Source organism: Epargyreus clarus, unplaced genomic scaffold (genome assembly GCF_041222505.1).
Source record: "Epargyreus clarus isolate Ecla_fem2 unplaced genomic scaffold, WU_Ecla_fem_2.2 ptg000024l, whole genome shotgun sequence".
Taxonomy (NCBI): domain Eukaryota; kingdom Metazoa; phylum Arthropoda; class Insecta; order Lepidoptera; family Hesperiidae; genus Epargyreus; species Epargyreus clarus.
Window position 1 is genome coordinate 10520614 of NW_027332231.1, and position 15899 is coordinate 10536512.

The 15899-nt window shown below is 35.7% G+C and overlaps 2 protein-coding genes across 2 annotated transcripts in view; one reads left to right on the forward strand and one right to left on the reverse strand.

Moving 5' to 3' along the window:
* Positions 1-572: 572 nt before the first annotated feature.
* Positions 573-15899, forward strand: part of Rich (guanine nucleotide exchange factor subunit Rich) — a 32091-nt gene continuing 16764 nt past the window's right edge. The window contains exons 1-14 of the mRNA XM_073086962.1: positions 573-898; positions 2204-2311; positions 2578-2727; positions 3039-3222; positions 3876-4009; positions 5258-5349; positions 5676-5792; positions 6151-6307; positions 7591-7704; positions 7864-8118; positions 8545-8713; positions 9215-9406; positions 10832-11034; positions 11830-11901. Coding sequence (XP_072943063.1) covers positions 758-898; positions 2204-2311; positions 2578-2727; positions 3039-3222; positions 3876-4009; positions 5258-5349; positions 5676-5792; positions 6151-6307; positions 7591-7704; positions 7864-8118; positions 8545-8713; positions 9215-9406; positions 10832-11034; positions 11830-11901 — 2088 coding nt within the window. The 5' untranslated portion in view covers positions 573-757. The remainder of the gene's footprint in view (positions 899-2203; positions 2312-2577; positions 2728-3038; positions 3223-3875; positions 4010-5257; positions 5350-5675; positions 5793-6150; positions 6308-7590; positions 7705-7863; positions 8119-8544; positions 8714-9214; positions 9407-10831; positions 11035-11829; positions 11902-15899) is intronic.
* On the reverse strand, positions 12864-14212 carry LOC140752608 (uncharacterized). The gene is made up of 3 exons (XM_073086963.1): positions 14097-14212; positions 13764-13850; positions 12864-13688 (listed from the first exon to the last, which is right to left on the reverse strand). Exons 1-3 carry the CDS (start codon positions 14109-14111, stop codon positions 13098-13100), a joined length of 693 nt encoding a protein of 230 aa, XP_072943064.1. The 5' UTR covers positions 14112-14212; the 3' UTR covers positions 12864-13097.

A 15899-nucleotide genomic window follows, 5' to 3' on the forward strand; every position in this document is an offset into this window, starting at 1 on the left:
TATGAAATATCACACAGAGTGAGCCGACTGACGTTATTAAGTTCAAATCACAAATCATATTGCGTAACTTCGTTTTTTTTTCATTGAATTAGAAATAAATATTTTAAGGCGCTTTTTACACATATTTGATGAAGTAATTCTTATAGAAGTCGTTTTAAGAAGTCTAAACAGGTTAGGAAAAGACTGACTAATCTAAAAAAGCCACTTTGCTTCCTTTAAGGAGCAACAGGGCTTCATTGGTAAATGGTAATTTTCAATACAAACAATATTTTTCAGTTACTGAATTTTATGACAAGAACGTGTCTTATTTATTGCAAGGCAATATTAGGTTACGAATTTTATTCGTAAAGAACACAAGGGTTAGGATATGCACACAAGGGTTATATAGGATACAAACATATCAACAATAAACTATTATTTTGCTTTAACTTTTTTACAAATTTTCATTTGGTATGCAAGGACGAAAGTCGAAAAAATATTTGATACGTACAAAAAGTATAATACGTCAAATAGGTACGTCAACTCAAGTTGCGAAATTGCACCATGTTATCTGGCAACTCTGCTGTAAACTGTCAGTATCAGTACCAGTGCCTGCATATTGTTGACGAATGAAATTTATATTAAATTATATTTACATTGTTTTAGTTTCATAAGCGACTAGCAAGATTGTTCTATTGTATTTCAGTTGCAAAGCTGAAAAGGTTGTGGAGAAAAATATAAATTATGTGTACGTGAAGTTTACAAATGACAGTGCAACATGTATTTTCCAATAGGATGGCCCAAAGTTCTCAAGAATCTGGGCACAGATGCTTCGCCAATAAAACAGATCGTGTCCAACAGGGACAAGATTTTGTTCACGTCTTTGAGCGACGATTGCTTCGTTGTATGGTTCTGTAAGGTAAGGATCTTGCCAACTATACTCTAAAACATCTCAAAAACGGAATTCTTCAAATCTTGTGCGTGGGACACAGAAGAAACCATCATGTAATTAGTTTAAATAATAGAAGTGACCATAAGTAATTAATTTAATATATAATATTCAATAAGATTGTATAAATGTCTAGTATGGTTCACCATGTATCTTCATATGAGAATAGTAATTCATTGTATAATAACCACTGTATAGTAAAATGCAATATAATAATAATTTCCATTAAATTCACTCGGCACAATAAACTTAGGCAATGGGTCAGGCATTTGATTCTATCTCAGCATAATGCCGGACGATTTATGTCCTATTTCAACATATCTGATATGTCATATACACACAAATTTCAAATGCTTTATCACGCAAGTCTGTCTGTCATATTATAAGTAATTTCTTGATATGACAAAAAGCGAGTTTCATATATTTCAAATTAAACTACAAGAACATAGCCTGGTACTTTTTAAATAAGCATAAAATGATAAAAAATTACTATGTCTCTTTCTATTATGTAACTGTGTTATTTTAAAAATAAAAAATAAATGAAAAAAAACTACAACATAATTTATGTATTAAGAGCTAAGTTAGAACTCCAGATGTCTATATTTTTAATTACTTTGAATATAACATGTAAACATGAAAAATGAAAATGATCAAAAGTACCTAATTGTAAGAAGTTTTTAGAAAAAAAAATAGGCAATGAACAGGTACAATATTATATAAAGCTAATTGGTTGTATAAATAAATCAAAGTCGTCCGGCAGTCGCAGTTGCGCATAGACGTGTACACGATTTATTAAAAAATATTAATTTACAATTTAATATATATGTTACTGTAAGGTGTTAAGTTCAAGTTTTCGGTGCACAAGTTAACGACTTATGCAACCTATTGACTCCGCTTCCCTAACGCACCCGTACCTTTTGTTCTCTGCCAGGTAAAGAAAAGATAACGATGAGAACTAAAGCATCGGCCAGTCATCATCATCACTAGCCCATTATTGTCCCAGTGCTGGGCACGGGTCTCCTCTCATAATGAGAAGGATAAGGCCATAGTCCACTGTGCTGGCCTAGTGCGTATTGATAGACTTCACATACCTTTGAGATTTTTTTTTTATATATCTCTCAGGTATGCTGGTTTCCTCACGATGTTTTCCTTTATTTTAAGTGACCATGTATGTCTTATGAGAAAAATAAAGATTCTTTAAACTCAAATCACACAAATACAAATAAAATCCCAATGTTGCCCTCCCCTGCTGAGTTATATTGTTTTTTATTTCAGCCGACAGTGCCAATAGTGTACCACAAACGGAGTGAGGAATCTCTACAGAGGCTGGGTGTTAATGTCGGGGTTGAATGGAAGCCAGACTCTTCCATGATATGTATATCAGTATGTATTGTGATATCTGCCCATTTTATTAATTAGACATTGGTATTTGGAAGATAATTTTATTAAATGAAAATGGACACAATTTAAAAACAAATTTAGAAACTTGATATACTTTGTTAAAATATTTTTTTTGTAAGATGATATGTTAAATTCCGTGTAAGTCATCTATCTATTTAGAATATGTCATGATTACATTATAAATGGTTAATCGAAAAATACAAAATTATGAATTTTTATTTAACACTATTAATATTGTATTATTGCAGACATCAGAGGGACACTTAATACTGTACAATGTGGAGATGCAGAGTGATCAAACAGCCTACCAGCAGTTGGACCCCCCCTCGGCCAGCTTGCGGAGAGACTCTGCAGAGTTGTTTGTTAAAGAAATCATACCTTCACTCAAGATCACCCTGGTAATTGATACTGTAGTTGTAATGGCATACTTATGTGAAATGATAGATATTAGTTATAGCTCTTGATATGATTTTCGAAAAATAAATCACATCATTTTATATCAGGTGCAAAGGTGCCACTTTGCATATTAAACATTAGCATTTCCAGTGACAAGATATTTAATACATATGAACATTTAATTTTGTTATATTGAATATTTTTTATTTTATTTGACATACTTGTATGTATTAATATAACACAATCTGCCGTAGTTAAAAGGTATCAAAATTATTTTCTATATTAACATTACTTAAATATTTTTCTTTTCCAGTTCAAAGAAATACTTGTATGGGATGGGGAGATAACTAGAATGTGTTGTATATCTGGGACGGAGATCCTAGTGTGCACCACTCGCGCGCATCTGCTGCGGTATCGATGGGATGGTACGCAAAACAGAGACTACTGCCTTGACCTCGGCCGAATACCATTCTCAATCAACCAACAAGTGTCTAAAGGTACCCATGATGCATTATTGATTAAAATTCACTGTTATATAAAATTGTAATGACTAAATATCCTGAGGTTTTAATCTGTATCAACTGCACGCGTGTGCAATTATTGTACTGTTAATACAGCATGTAGATCTGAGATGTTAACAAAAATTTTAGATGGAGCATGCTATATATTTTTCATTAACTATTACTAAAAGCTACTATAGTTATACTATGAGCAAAAATTTATTCACTATTTATAAAATGAAACTTAACGAAACCATGTCCGAAACGTATAATTAGATTAAATATAAGTAGGGTAATATCAGTATTTATAATTTTTATTACTTTTTGTAAGATCTCTCTTGGAGTAAAATAATTGTAATTGTGTGTTAAACTTGTTATATTGTAATAGTAAATGTAAGTATGTATCTAAATGTAAATGAGAACCACAAGAATTAAATGTATACTGCCGACAAACTGGCCTACAGTTTGGCAGATTTTAAATTATGTTTTTTTTGTAAGTCTTCTTTATTGAATAAATAAAAAAAAACATATCCTTCTTTACTCATTCACTCATTAGGGTGCAAGCTAATGTAATAAATTAGAATATTTTTCAATTTATCTCTCTCTTTAGGATATGACCATAGCAAATAATAATTGAAATATTTTTGCAGCTGAGCCGATCCTAGAAGATAATACACATGTGAACGACATAGAATACTCGCCGCTGGTGTGTGGTTTCGGCATCACGCTCAACGACGGCAGAGCGGCCTACCTCACCGCGCCCAATCTCAAATTTGATCCTAATGTAAGTTACTATATAACTACTACTCCCATGTAATTAACAAATTATTTAAGACAGAGCAACACAATACTAACTTATTATTAAGTACTAAATAATGTAAATCCTTTAAACTACTCTTATTTTTCTATTTGACACCTACAAGGATGTAGATGGACTATAAAATGATCATGTTTTTATACATATGTATATGAGATTGCATGATTGTATTTTCTGACTATATAGGGATTTATTAATTAATGTACAATGTTTTTTTTTATAATTGGTTCAATTGTTTTTGACATAAGTTTTGACACAGATATTGTTTACTTAAAGAACTTTAAAGGAAACTTTTTTTTAGTTACCTGAGATAAATTGGGATACAGTTATGAGGGTAAGATGAAAATTTAAGTACTGGTGTAGGTATGTGTTAATCTTGATAAAAAAAAGTTGAAACCTCATGCTAACTAAAGTCTTAAATCATTTACAGGATATTATTGCTAAAAGTTTAGTGTGTGAGCTAATTTTATTACATTGTTTTTTGAAAAATGTTTGAGTTAAGTTTTATGGTACCTTTATAAGCAAGTGTTAACATCTAGTTGTTGTTTTACAAAAAGTTTCTTACTTGCCTTAAGATAAATATATATTGCTAGGTGAAACGCTCATTCTTGCTTGCACAAATGGCTATATATTTATATATTCATTTATTAAACTAATGATGTAGTCATCATATTATAATATGAAAAATATCGACATATTAACACATATTCATGTGTAAAAGAAGCCAATGGTATATGTCAATGGTTTGTATAGGCTAGAAATATATAATGACTTATAGTATTTCATTTAACTTGTAATATATACATACTTAATATATACATACTTTGTAATATATACATATATTATATTCGACGTTTCTATAGAGAGTTAAGTTAAGAAACTAAGCATATTAATAAGCGGATTATGCTATTATGATGCAGAAATTGTTATGGAAGTTATTGCAACTTGATCATGAAAATTCTTGCATAGCTACTTAGGAATGTTATGAATGCAACTCAAGGGCTTCTACCACCTTTGTAGTTCGATTTATATCCTTTTCTATTCTACTTGTGTTATGTCAATCTTTTGTTTTTGTTTTGTAAAAAACCTGTTTCTCTAATTACTTGTGTCTGTTAAAAATACCTTTTATATAGACATCAAAATACATTTTTTTTTTTCAATGATCATTGATTGATAAAATTTTAATTGGGCATACCTATTTGTGTGTGTTTGCAGGCGGTGCAGGGGATATGGGCGCCGAATATCGACGATGCAACGTGCGCTCGAGTTAATCACAAGTTCAGACTCATTGCTATTGGGAGAAAGAAGTGAGTTTTTTTTTCAGAATATAATATAAGATTGGTTCCTTCCCAAACCCGTTGTGTGTATTAACATGAACAATATAATTGAGGGTAATATGAATAATATTTGATATGTAGAAACATTTCTATAAGTATTTTACATCTACATTATATGATTATATTGTATTAACTCAGTATAATATGTTATTTTTTACTAGATTATTTTTAGAAGATGAAATGACAGCTGACATAATCTGGTGTTATTCTGGTAGCTGGAGAAATATAATTTCATTTAAACGTTGATATTACATTAATGGGGAATTTAATCTGTATAATTATCTATGTAATTTTAGTTCTCAGATAGACGTGTTCACGATAGACGAGGTGACGGGAGGCTTGGAATTGTCACACACGATGGTGCTTAGCTCAAAAGATTTCCCTGGAGATCCGGGACCAGTGAAATGTATGAGGTATGATAATTTCTTAGCTTTCGAAGCATTAATTAATTATCATTATTAGCGCGGGTGGGCCACATTCTCAGCTGACTAAAAAAAGTTTTTCAATACCAGTGATTCATGGTACTAGTGTTGATGATTTGTTGTCTCTATTGCTTTTTAATTAGTGCTGTAATTGTCAAAATATACATGAAATATATAGTGCATATTTTGGTAATTATAATGATCACAAATAGGCCATGCGATCGTTGGCTGTAGGAGGTCATATTTTAACCTGTGAATACATCAATACAACGCTAGACTAATATTTTCTATGTGCTTTGTATAGCTAAGAAAATGAGTACAGAATGAGTGATTGTAATGTATCGTGCAGATGGACGGCGGACGGTCGCGCGGTGGCGGCGAGCTGGGAGCGCGGCGGCGTGGCGGCGTGGAGCACGTTCGGCGCGCTGCTCATGTGCTCGCTGGCCTGGGACCACGGCCTGGCGCGCGACCCCGCGCCCGCCTGCCCGCTCGTCGTCACCAGCATGGTCAGTGCGCGCGCGCACACACACACACACGCACATGCGCACACACACACACACGCACAGAGAGAGAGAAAGACACAAGTGCATGCTGTACGTGTACATTTGACATATATACTTTCGCACGTATATAGGCACGAATACGAGCGTGTGCATGACAAAAAGGACACCCACATCCCTACGAACATGTTCGCGTACACGTACGTACGCACGTACGCACACGTACAATAAACGTACGCGTCGAAATACATACTATCAACGGGCAATCCTGATTAAAATGTTGTTCCATTATGTATATAACTTGATAATCAAACAAAGTATGTATTTTTAACCGACTTCAAAAAGGAGGTGGTTATCAATTCGGCCGGTATCTTTTTTTTTCTTTTTTTATGTATGTACACGAATTACTCCGCCGTTAGTGGACCGATTTTAATAATTCTTTTTTTATTGTATAGAGACGAGCTGGAAATTGGTCCCATTTAAATTTGGTTAGGATCCATCGATGGGTTCTGGAGAAAATGAGGGGAACTCCTCCACCCATGTAAATATAACAGCCATAACTTCCCCGTTTATGAACCTATTTTAATGCCTTTAGTTTCGTGTGTGTACAATTGCTACAAGTTGGTCCCATTTAAATATGATGTGGATCAGAGCGGGTTCTGGAGACAAATTATGTAACTCCTCAACCGATGGGAATAATTGAATTGTGTTTGAAGATATTTGGTGTAGGTTCTAATAAAATTGCAAAGCCAGTTCATCATTGACTATTTAGTTAGGTTAGGTTGGAACATATAAGACAATATAAAACTAAGCGAGCAGGGCGTGGCAGCGGCCTGCGAGCGGGCGGTTCCAATCAATGTAAATTCAGACCTTACCTTAATTCATGATCACGTTTATACAATTTTATATTGTATTAATACAAATGTTAGTATGTTATCACTAAAAAGGGTGAAAAAAATTTTTAACAAAAAAATACAACCGACTTCTATGTCACTACAAAGTAAAAAATAATTGAAATAAATGTTGGTTTTGTACATATTTCTGAAGTCGGCGCTCATATTAGACACGCTGTTTACATCGTTATCCAACTAAATATATTGAGCGCCGACTTCAGAAATATGTACAAAACCAACATTTATTTCAATTATTTTTTACTTTGTAGTGACATAGAAGTCGGTTATATTTTTTTGTTAAAAATTTTTTTCACATACTTCTGGTACAACACAAAAATTAATCGATTTACCATTCATTCACATTGCAATGTTTTTTCACGCGATGAAATATTCCAGGAATGGGCGACGGAGGGTTACCAACTTTGGATGGTGAAAGTAGAAGAGGATTCGAAATCTAACTTAATTCAAATGGATTTTGTCAAAAGCCCGCTTAGTGTGAATCCATGTATGGTAAGCTAAACATCTTGTCTTCAATATTTTGTAAAAAAATATTTTAATATTCGTTAAGCTATAATAGATGAAATGGAATTATATTGTATGAAATGGACAAGTCCGAAAATATGATTTAATATCATAACAACCAATAAAATGAATGTACTCTCATAATAGAGCAACCAGCGCCATCTATACCTGCAAGGGGCTGATAAACTGTACGTGAACTTGGAAGACAACCTAACGAAACGCACCAAAGTCTCCATCATCGACTCCTCGGGGGACGCGTACCAAGAGAACGGTCCAGACCAGCCCACGGTGTACACCAGCAGGGCCAAGTACAAGGACTTCGTACACGACAACGAGTGCAGGAAGCAGTGGATAGTGCTTCCTTTGCCGGCGACGTACATATCTAGCAACTGGCCGTTGCGGGTGAGTGTAAACTTATCCATTCTAGATATGAAATGGACCACATCGATTTTTGCATTTATGTCCTGTCGTCCTTCATCTTTAATAATTAGTATAACATCTGTAATATTGTTTATTTTAAATCTGAAATAAAGCTGATTTAATTTCTATCTTACTATCAGTCCTCATGTATAAACTCGTAATATTTATAAGTTCTCTTTTCTACAATTCTTCCATGTTGCTTTTTCTTGTGATTGCATACAATTATTTTGTTGGTTTAGTTTATGGCTATAATGTTTTATCAATGTTATCCTATTGTTACCTTTCCCGACGTAGGTATGGCAATTTTTCGAATGTATCCTAAGTGTGTCTCCGGACTATTGCCGTGACTTAAACATACAGAATTTCTCGCACACAGAAATAGTATAATTTCCGTATGTGTGCGTACAGTACAGCGCGATCGACGAGGCGGGCGTGAACGTGTGCGTGGCGGGGCGCACGGGGCTGGCGCACTACAGCACGGCCGCGCGCCGCTGGAAGCTCTTCGGCAACGAGGCGCAGGAGAAGGACTTCGTCGTCACCGGCGGCATGCTCTGGTGGAGAGACTATGTTGTCATCGGTATGATCCAAACTATCTTATACTCTTTGTTAAATATCTGTTGGTTCACTTAACATGATGAACATAGAGCGGCGATCGAATAAACAAAAATCAGCTTAGCAACTAAATAGAAAAAAGTTGAATGTTTCCAGTACAATTATTTTACATAAATAATGATATAGCAGTCAGTCAATGGTCATTATCAATTTTACTTTCTAATGGATCTGTGACATAAAAATAAGTTAATGAGCCGAGAAGAATAATTTGAATAGAGATTTTCGATCAGGAGAATGCCATCAGGCAATATGTTTGCCCTTTTGTACGTAAACTTTCTGTTAGTGTTACAATAAATAAATAAATGTGATGATAATATCTGAAAAGTAGCTATGTTCCACTAGTTTTATTTCAAAGATTATGTAAGTTAAGATTAACAAAAAAGCATGATTCAGATACACGTGGCGCCATCTGTGAGGTTGTTGTAAGAACACTAGCGCAAAACATAAAATCGTTCGTATCGCCCAGGTTGCTACAGCATCCTGGACGGGCACGACGAGCTGCGGTTCTACCCGCGCGACGCGAAGCTGGACAACCGGCACGCGAAGGTGGTCCGCGCGCAGGCGCAGGTGTCGGTGCTGGACGCGCTCGCCGACCAGCTCGTCGTGTTCGCCGCGGACGCGCTCGTCACCATATACGAGCTCGAGAGGATCGATAATAGTATGTTGTTATTCCACTATTTTAATATTGATGTATTTATTTTTAACTAGCTGACCCGGCAAACTTTGTACCGCCTCAAAATCTATTTATAAAATATATTTCATATAAAATATAGCCTATGTTACTCGTGGATAATGTAGCTTTCGAATGGTGAAAGAATTTTTAAAATCGGTCCAGTAGTTTTTGAGCCTATTCATTACAATCAAACAAACAAACAAAGTTTTCCTCTTTATAATATTAGTATAGATAAGGAGAGGAATATAGAACGGTATTTTCGCTTTGCGACATGTAGTTTGGGTAAAGGGACCATGTTTAAAAAAAAAGGATTTATGACAAAGTAGTTAAATAGACTTTATGAAATTTACTTCGATTATTTCGTACATCACGATTATAACGTGATGAAATAGTAAGAGTACATATAGTCGTCACAATTTAATGGGCCCATTTTGACACATGCCATCGCTACGGCATTAAGGATGTGCTGTACAAATCGATAACCAAAAAAACCGATTTTTACTACAAATCGATTACAACTCCATATCGTACTGTATAGATTACTTAATATTTAATAAACAAAATATTTGTTTAGTACTTTTCTAAATCATCATAAGATTTAATAGAAAAGATAAAAGAATATAAATTATTTCGTAATTTAAAAATTTAATCATTTTCAGAAGATTAAATAAAGCATGTCCGTGCTATCGTAACCTGTATTTTTTTTTAAATTTTAACATTCACTAAGGAACAAAGTCTCGATTATTTTATTTTTGTTATGATTAAAAAGCGATAAAAAATATTATTGGTAATTCTAAGTTTCGATTATTTGAAAGTTAATCGATTATGGTTTCTTCCGAATGGTTTGAAGCCGCAAGCTGTAACCTTGAATTGTCGTAAACTGCAAAATTACCCGACTGATATAACATAGCAACGACGCCATATGATACTCTTTGATGTAGGATAAATTGGTTTCTGGATACATTTTAATTGAAATAAAATGTGTAATACAATTTATAAATTTTACTAATTGTTCTTGTTAATAAATTATTTCGTAATTGTATGTTTAGAAGTATTTGACTTTCCAATTACGTGTTATACGTTCATACAAAGTTAGTTCAAAAATTTTATGACATTAGGATGGCATGTGTCAAAATGGGCCTATTAAATTGTGACGACTATAATGATGATTCTATTAGTATTATTTTTAAGTTTAGTTAGTTTTCTTGTAAGATACGTAGGCTCAGCAATTGTTTTATTTGTTCAATATAATTGCCAAAGAAGTTGATTATACTCTACCATTTCAAGTACATATCTCAAAGTTCGCTCCTGACAAAATAGAATGCACTACTTATAATAGTAAGTCTCGTAACATGCCAAATAGTTGTCTGGTTGTGCTGCACTGTTCTTACGTGTACGTTATGTGTGCAGCGGGCAACATCGAGGTGCGTTGCGTGCAGGCGGTGGACATCTCCGCGCTGTCGCACCCCGCGTGCGTGGTGTCGGCGTCGCTGTGCCGCCTGCAGGACCCCGCCGGCCCGCCGCGCGCGCACAAGCCGCCGCACGCCCCCGCGCACCCCGCACACCCCCCGCACCCCGCGCACCCCGCGCACCCCGCCGCGCCGGACTCGCTGGTACGTAATATAGCGCAATCAGAAAAATAAGTGGCGGTGCAGTGCTGTCTTCAGGCCTCCGCCGGCCCGCCGCGCGCGTTCCAGCCACGGCAACACCGCGCGCATCGCGACGCACTCGACTCGCTGGCACGTAATTTAGACGTATTTAGGACATGTAGGATAATAGGCGGCGTCGCTGTGTCGTCTGCAGGTCTTCATCGGCCCGCCGCGTGCAGATAAGCCGCCACCATCGCACCCGCACATCTTATACAACCCACGCAATTAACCACACCCAAATCCTTAGTATGTATTAGATGGAATATTGAGACATAAAGCACACGTATATGGCGCTGTAACACATGTTACACACAAATAGCTGCATACTTGCTACTGAACCCGACTCTGTATGTCCCCTTAGGCCTCTATGGAGCGCACAGTTCAGATAAAAGACTAACGCACTAAGAGGGTGACGACTTCTGAACTCAGATGAAAAGTTCATTATTTCTAATATTTTACCACGAACTCTTAATGCCCAATTAAATGACTGATGATTTACGTAGTATTATTTATCAGCAAAATGTTCGCAGCTGCTAACTTACTTAAATCATCCCAATTATATGAAGTTTACATGTAATTAAGAGTTTAGCATATTTAGCTGACAAAATGTTCATGTGCAATGCTAATTATCTATGTACGCATACATATTCAACGAAAGACGATCGGATCCATAAATATAACCTTATAATGCTATTTTGTGACTTGCATGTATTTCATTTTTAATCGTAATATTGCCGCTAATATGGAACATTATTTCAGGTAATAAACGCTAGCGGTAAGCTGATGATGGTCCAACGAGAGGAATACGACGTTGATGAGGACAACAACCCGGTAAGTAACATTGAAAATAACATTATAAAAAAATATACCGGTCGAATTGAGAACCACCTCCTTTTTGAAGTTGGTTAAAAATATACCTACACAATGTCATTATTTGTTAGTGGAAATTGTTACTATTTTTCAAGCTCCAACTTTATTGTTTTATTTCATATTGCTTTAAGTACACTCACTGCTTCAGTCACTTTTAAATTAGAACCAAATGTATATTGGTTGTTAAGGCTAAAATTCTTTTACAATTTTTAATCGACTTATGACGATTTTTATAACAATTGTCTATGGTATGCGTTGTTAAAACTAAATTCTTGATATAGTTACTAAAACGTTGCGTATTACCAAGATATTCATCGGTAAAATATTACAATATAACAACATACTTACGTTTACGCAAACCAAATACGTGATCTATAACAATAATTCGCACGAAAGTAACTATTATACTATATTCCGTTATTACGTATCTATAACATTAAGTTCTGTAACAGGCAATAAGTTCCATCTTGTCATGTCGTCCTGCGTGTATAGAACGCATTACAGTGAGCTAACCATGTTGCAACGCTCGCATAATGCGTGTGATGTAATGCGAAGCGCACAACGCTTCATCAACGCCGTACCGTAACCGCCCGTTGATATATTTCACGTTCCGTTGGTCACGACCGATAATTAAGTTAATTGTTTAGGGATAGTTGTATTCAATTAGCATTTAGTTTCATAAGTGGCAACTGCCGCCCAAGGATGTTCGTAATTAGTTCATAGGATTAGGGTTCCACTTATATATTGATTTATGATTATATATTGATTTTAAGAGTGAAGAGTAAGTTAAAATGCCTCCAGTACGTGCAGTTAACACTGCTGTTATTAGACAGAAATAGGTCAGTCAATTTTTACAGACTATACAACTAGTATAGGATAGTGATTAAAAAGTAGTAACAAATTTTATAAAATGAAAATTATCGTAAATTATATAGGTATTTATTTTCAGTCATATAACCCATTTAACTCAGGTACACTTCATTGCTCTGGATATATACCAAATACATATAGCTTAACTTCTAATGACCTATGTGTACTTTTGCACGTAACAGTCCATATGCAAGAACACACTAGCGCCGTGAGTAACTTAATGGTTACCTATACACGGAGAAGTTATAACATAATTATATTATTGGCACATTTAAATTATCATCACCTCAGTGGTGCTTTGTTCGAATGGTCACCTTGTTGCCATGTTGCAGAGGGATCGGGCCAGCGGTCCATCTGCGCACAATGTTGCCCTTTTTCCCATACGTGGTTCCGGACACCGATACCCAGGGAGAAGGAGGGGGCAAAATCAAGGGCGGCAAATGTAGATAATCCACGACAGGCACGTGCGCGATCTCCGGCTCCAAGATCGGGGTGATGATCGGCTCGTGTACGATAGGTGCGTGGACTACCGGGGCCACCTCGGCGATGTGAGCCACCTCGGCGATCGGGGCCACCTCGGCGACGTGGGCCACCTCGGCGATAGGGGCTACCTCGGCGAAGTGGGCCACCTCGGCGATCGGCGCTCCGTGCGCTATTGGCAGGCCGAAGCCGTGTATGTTGGGGCCGGTGCGCTTGACGACGGCGTTGAAGCCGCTGTGCGCGTCCGCGTGGTACTCGACCAGTCGCACGTTGCCGTCGGGCTCCACCAGGGAGTAAGCGCCCCGGACCACGTCCCCGTCGCGCGTCTCCCACTGAGCCTTGTTGTCGCCAGTCATTGGGTCGTTCACCGCGTAGTGGAACCCGTAGTTAGGATTTGGCTGTCAAGTAATAATTGATATTAAAGATATATTCAGCACTATAAACAGGTTAAGGAAATGTCACGTTCAACTTACTATACTTTCGACGGTGTGGACGGGATGGAACAGCGCGAGCGGTGGGTTTGCCGTCGCTGCTGCTACAAATGCCAAGAGGCATGATACCTAAAAATAATAAAAGTTGGTGATATAATTCTTTGTACATCTTTATCGAATGGAATTTGTAAGGCACACAACATCGTATTAATAATAATACGTGAAAGTTGTATTTATCTTGTTATATGAAATCTGGAGATTTTATTCCGAGATATTTGAGATCTGTCAATTCAAACCAATTTTCCATGTTTTACAATAAATATTTTTTAAACATATCTAATTGCTGATTTATCTGAGATTACAAATAACACATACCACGAAAGAATTCATTTTGCTGACAAGGTATACCAGTGAGCCAACGAAGTGCACTGTGCCTTGTCATCAAGTACTGGATTATTTATACTACACTAATTATTCGACCTGACTATACTCCGGTTTTGTCAAACGTCCGATTTCCACGGACGGTTTGTTTTACCATTTTTTTACTTGCATTTGGTCCGTTCGGCCTAACTCGTTCGGTTAGTTTATTCGAATATATAAATTGAATAACGTGTATGCATTGTTTAAATTCGCTAATAAGCATGTCTAATGCGCGATAAATATTTAATATTTTAATGAATCCTGTTATGGAAAGAGCAACTTCATATTTTAGGCCAGTTTCACGGACATTTCAGGAGAATTATTTTATATTTGTTTAAGGCGCTATCGTATCCTTAAAAGGCAACATTTCTTAGAATTTACAGAATTTAAAAAGCCGCGAACAAAACGTTTTCATGTCTTGTTTTTAACATTTCTCCACTAATAATTATATTCTAAATATATCACAAATTCCGATTATAACAATATGGTGACTATTTATTTTGCTTCAGTAGTAACCTTTTATATTTCTATCCAGAGGCGCTTGAATTTTGGACTATTCTACTTTGTTCACCTGGTTGGTCATATTCCACTCATGAGTGTATTTTAATCACCTGTGTAGTTTTCCCAATAGTGGAAATTGTATGTCTTTCTGGTAGAGGTACCATTTAGAACGTAATAGATATAATCCGTTCCTATTTCTTACAAAAGCGTAGCTGATTATCGGATGAGACCGTTCAGCGCGAGGAACTGAAGGATGCCATTTTTGTAATTTTTCTTACACTGTAACTGTGCCTTAAACTGGATCGTCCAGTATATATACACGCACGCTTATGTCGAAGTAACCATTTCATATCTTCAGTCTGGGGATATGAACGCCTCTAATCTAATATTATTTACATATTAAATCTAGGACCAACAAATAAATATTCCCTTTTTCAACAAATAAATAGCCTCATTGCCAAAAGCTAAATTTCAAACATGGCTGATATTTGTATAAATAAGGCTGGCGTCTTCAAAATGGTACGAAGAAAAGACTAATATATCCGTCAATTGTATTGTATTATTGCTCATTGCATGATTGTATTCGTTTTCCTGCCTTTGTCGATGTGTCTCTTGATGATGTTAACATTAATGTTTTCTCTTTTTTGTCTTGTATTCTAATTGTATATAAAAAGGAATTTACTTTTATTCGTATATACCGTAAAAAATAAATTGTTATGTGTGTGCACATGTTGGAACTCCTACTTATCTATAATAATTAAAAAAAATCTCGATGTTCATACGTTGAGGGTAGAGCATTACTTCAAACGCTCCGCGTTATGCGGCGTGCAATAAAGTTATCTAGAGGTCCATGCAACAAATGGATTCTTAATACTCTACTCCGTGATACTAACAAAGATTGAAGCCTTTTTTTGATGTAATTGAAGTAGCTTAGTTCTGCTTAGTGGTGAAAATAATTATGTTTAGTTTTAGACATTATTAGATAACCATTTAAAATATTATTTAAATGAAATTAATTATTAACAACAATTAATATTTGTTTCTTTGCTTATAAAACTTAATACAATTTAAAGCAAAAGAATATTAATGTTCCTTTAAGTTTAATCAATCGTCAACAAATATTCATAAGACATATAACTAAATCCTTTAATCATTTTAAAAATACTTTCCAACCCCTAGCCAGATTTATTGATACTTAAAGGATATTCAATGATGTGAACCAGGTATGGTCAAGTAGTATTATCATGTAGCAGAAAG

Coding starts and splice junctions, on each gene's coding strand:
- LOC140752608 (XM_073086963.1), bottom strand. Junction 13,689..13,763: donor TCCACACCGTCGAAAGTATA/GTAAGTTGAACG, acceptor ATTACTTGACAG/CCAAATCCTAACTACGGGTT.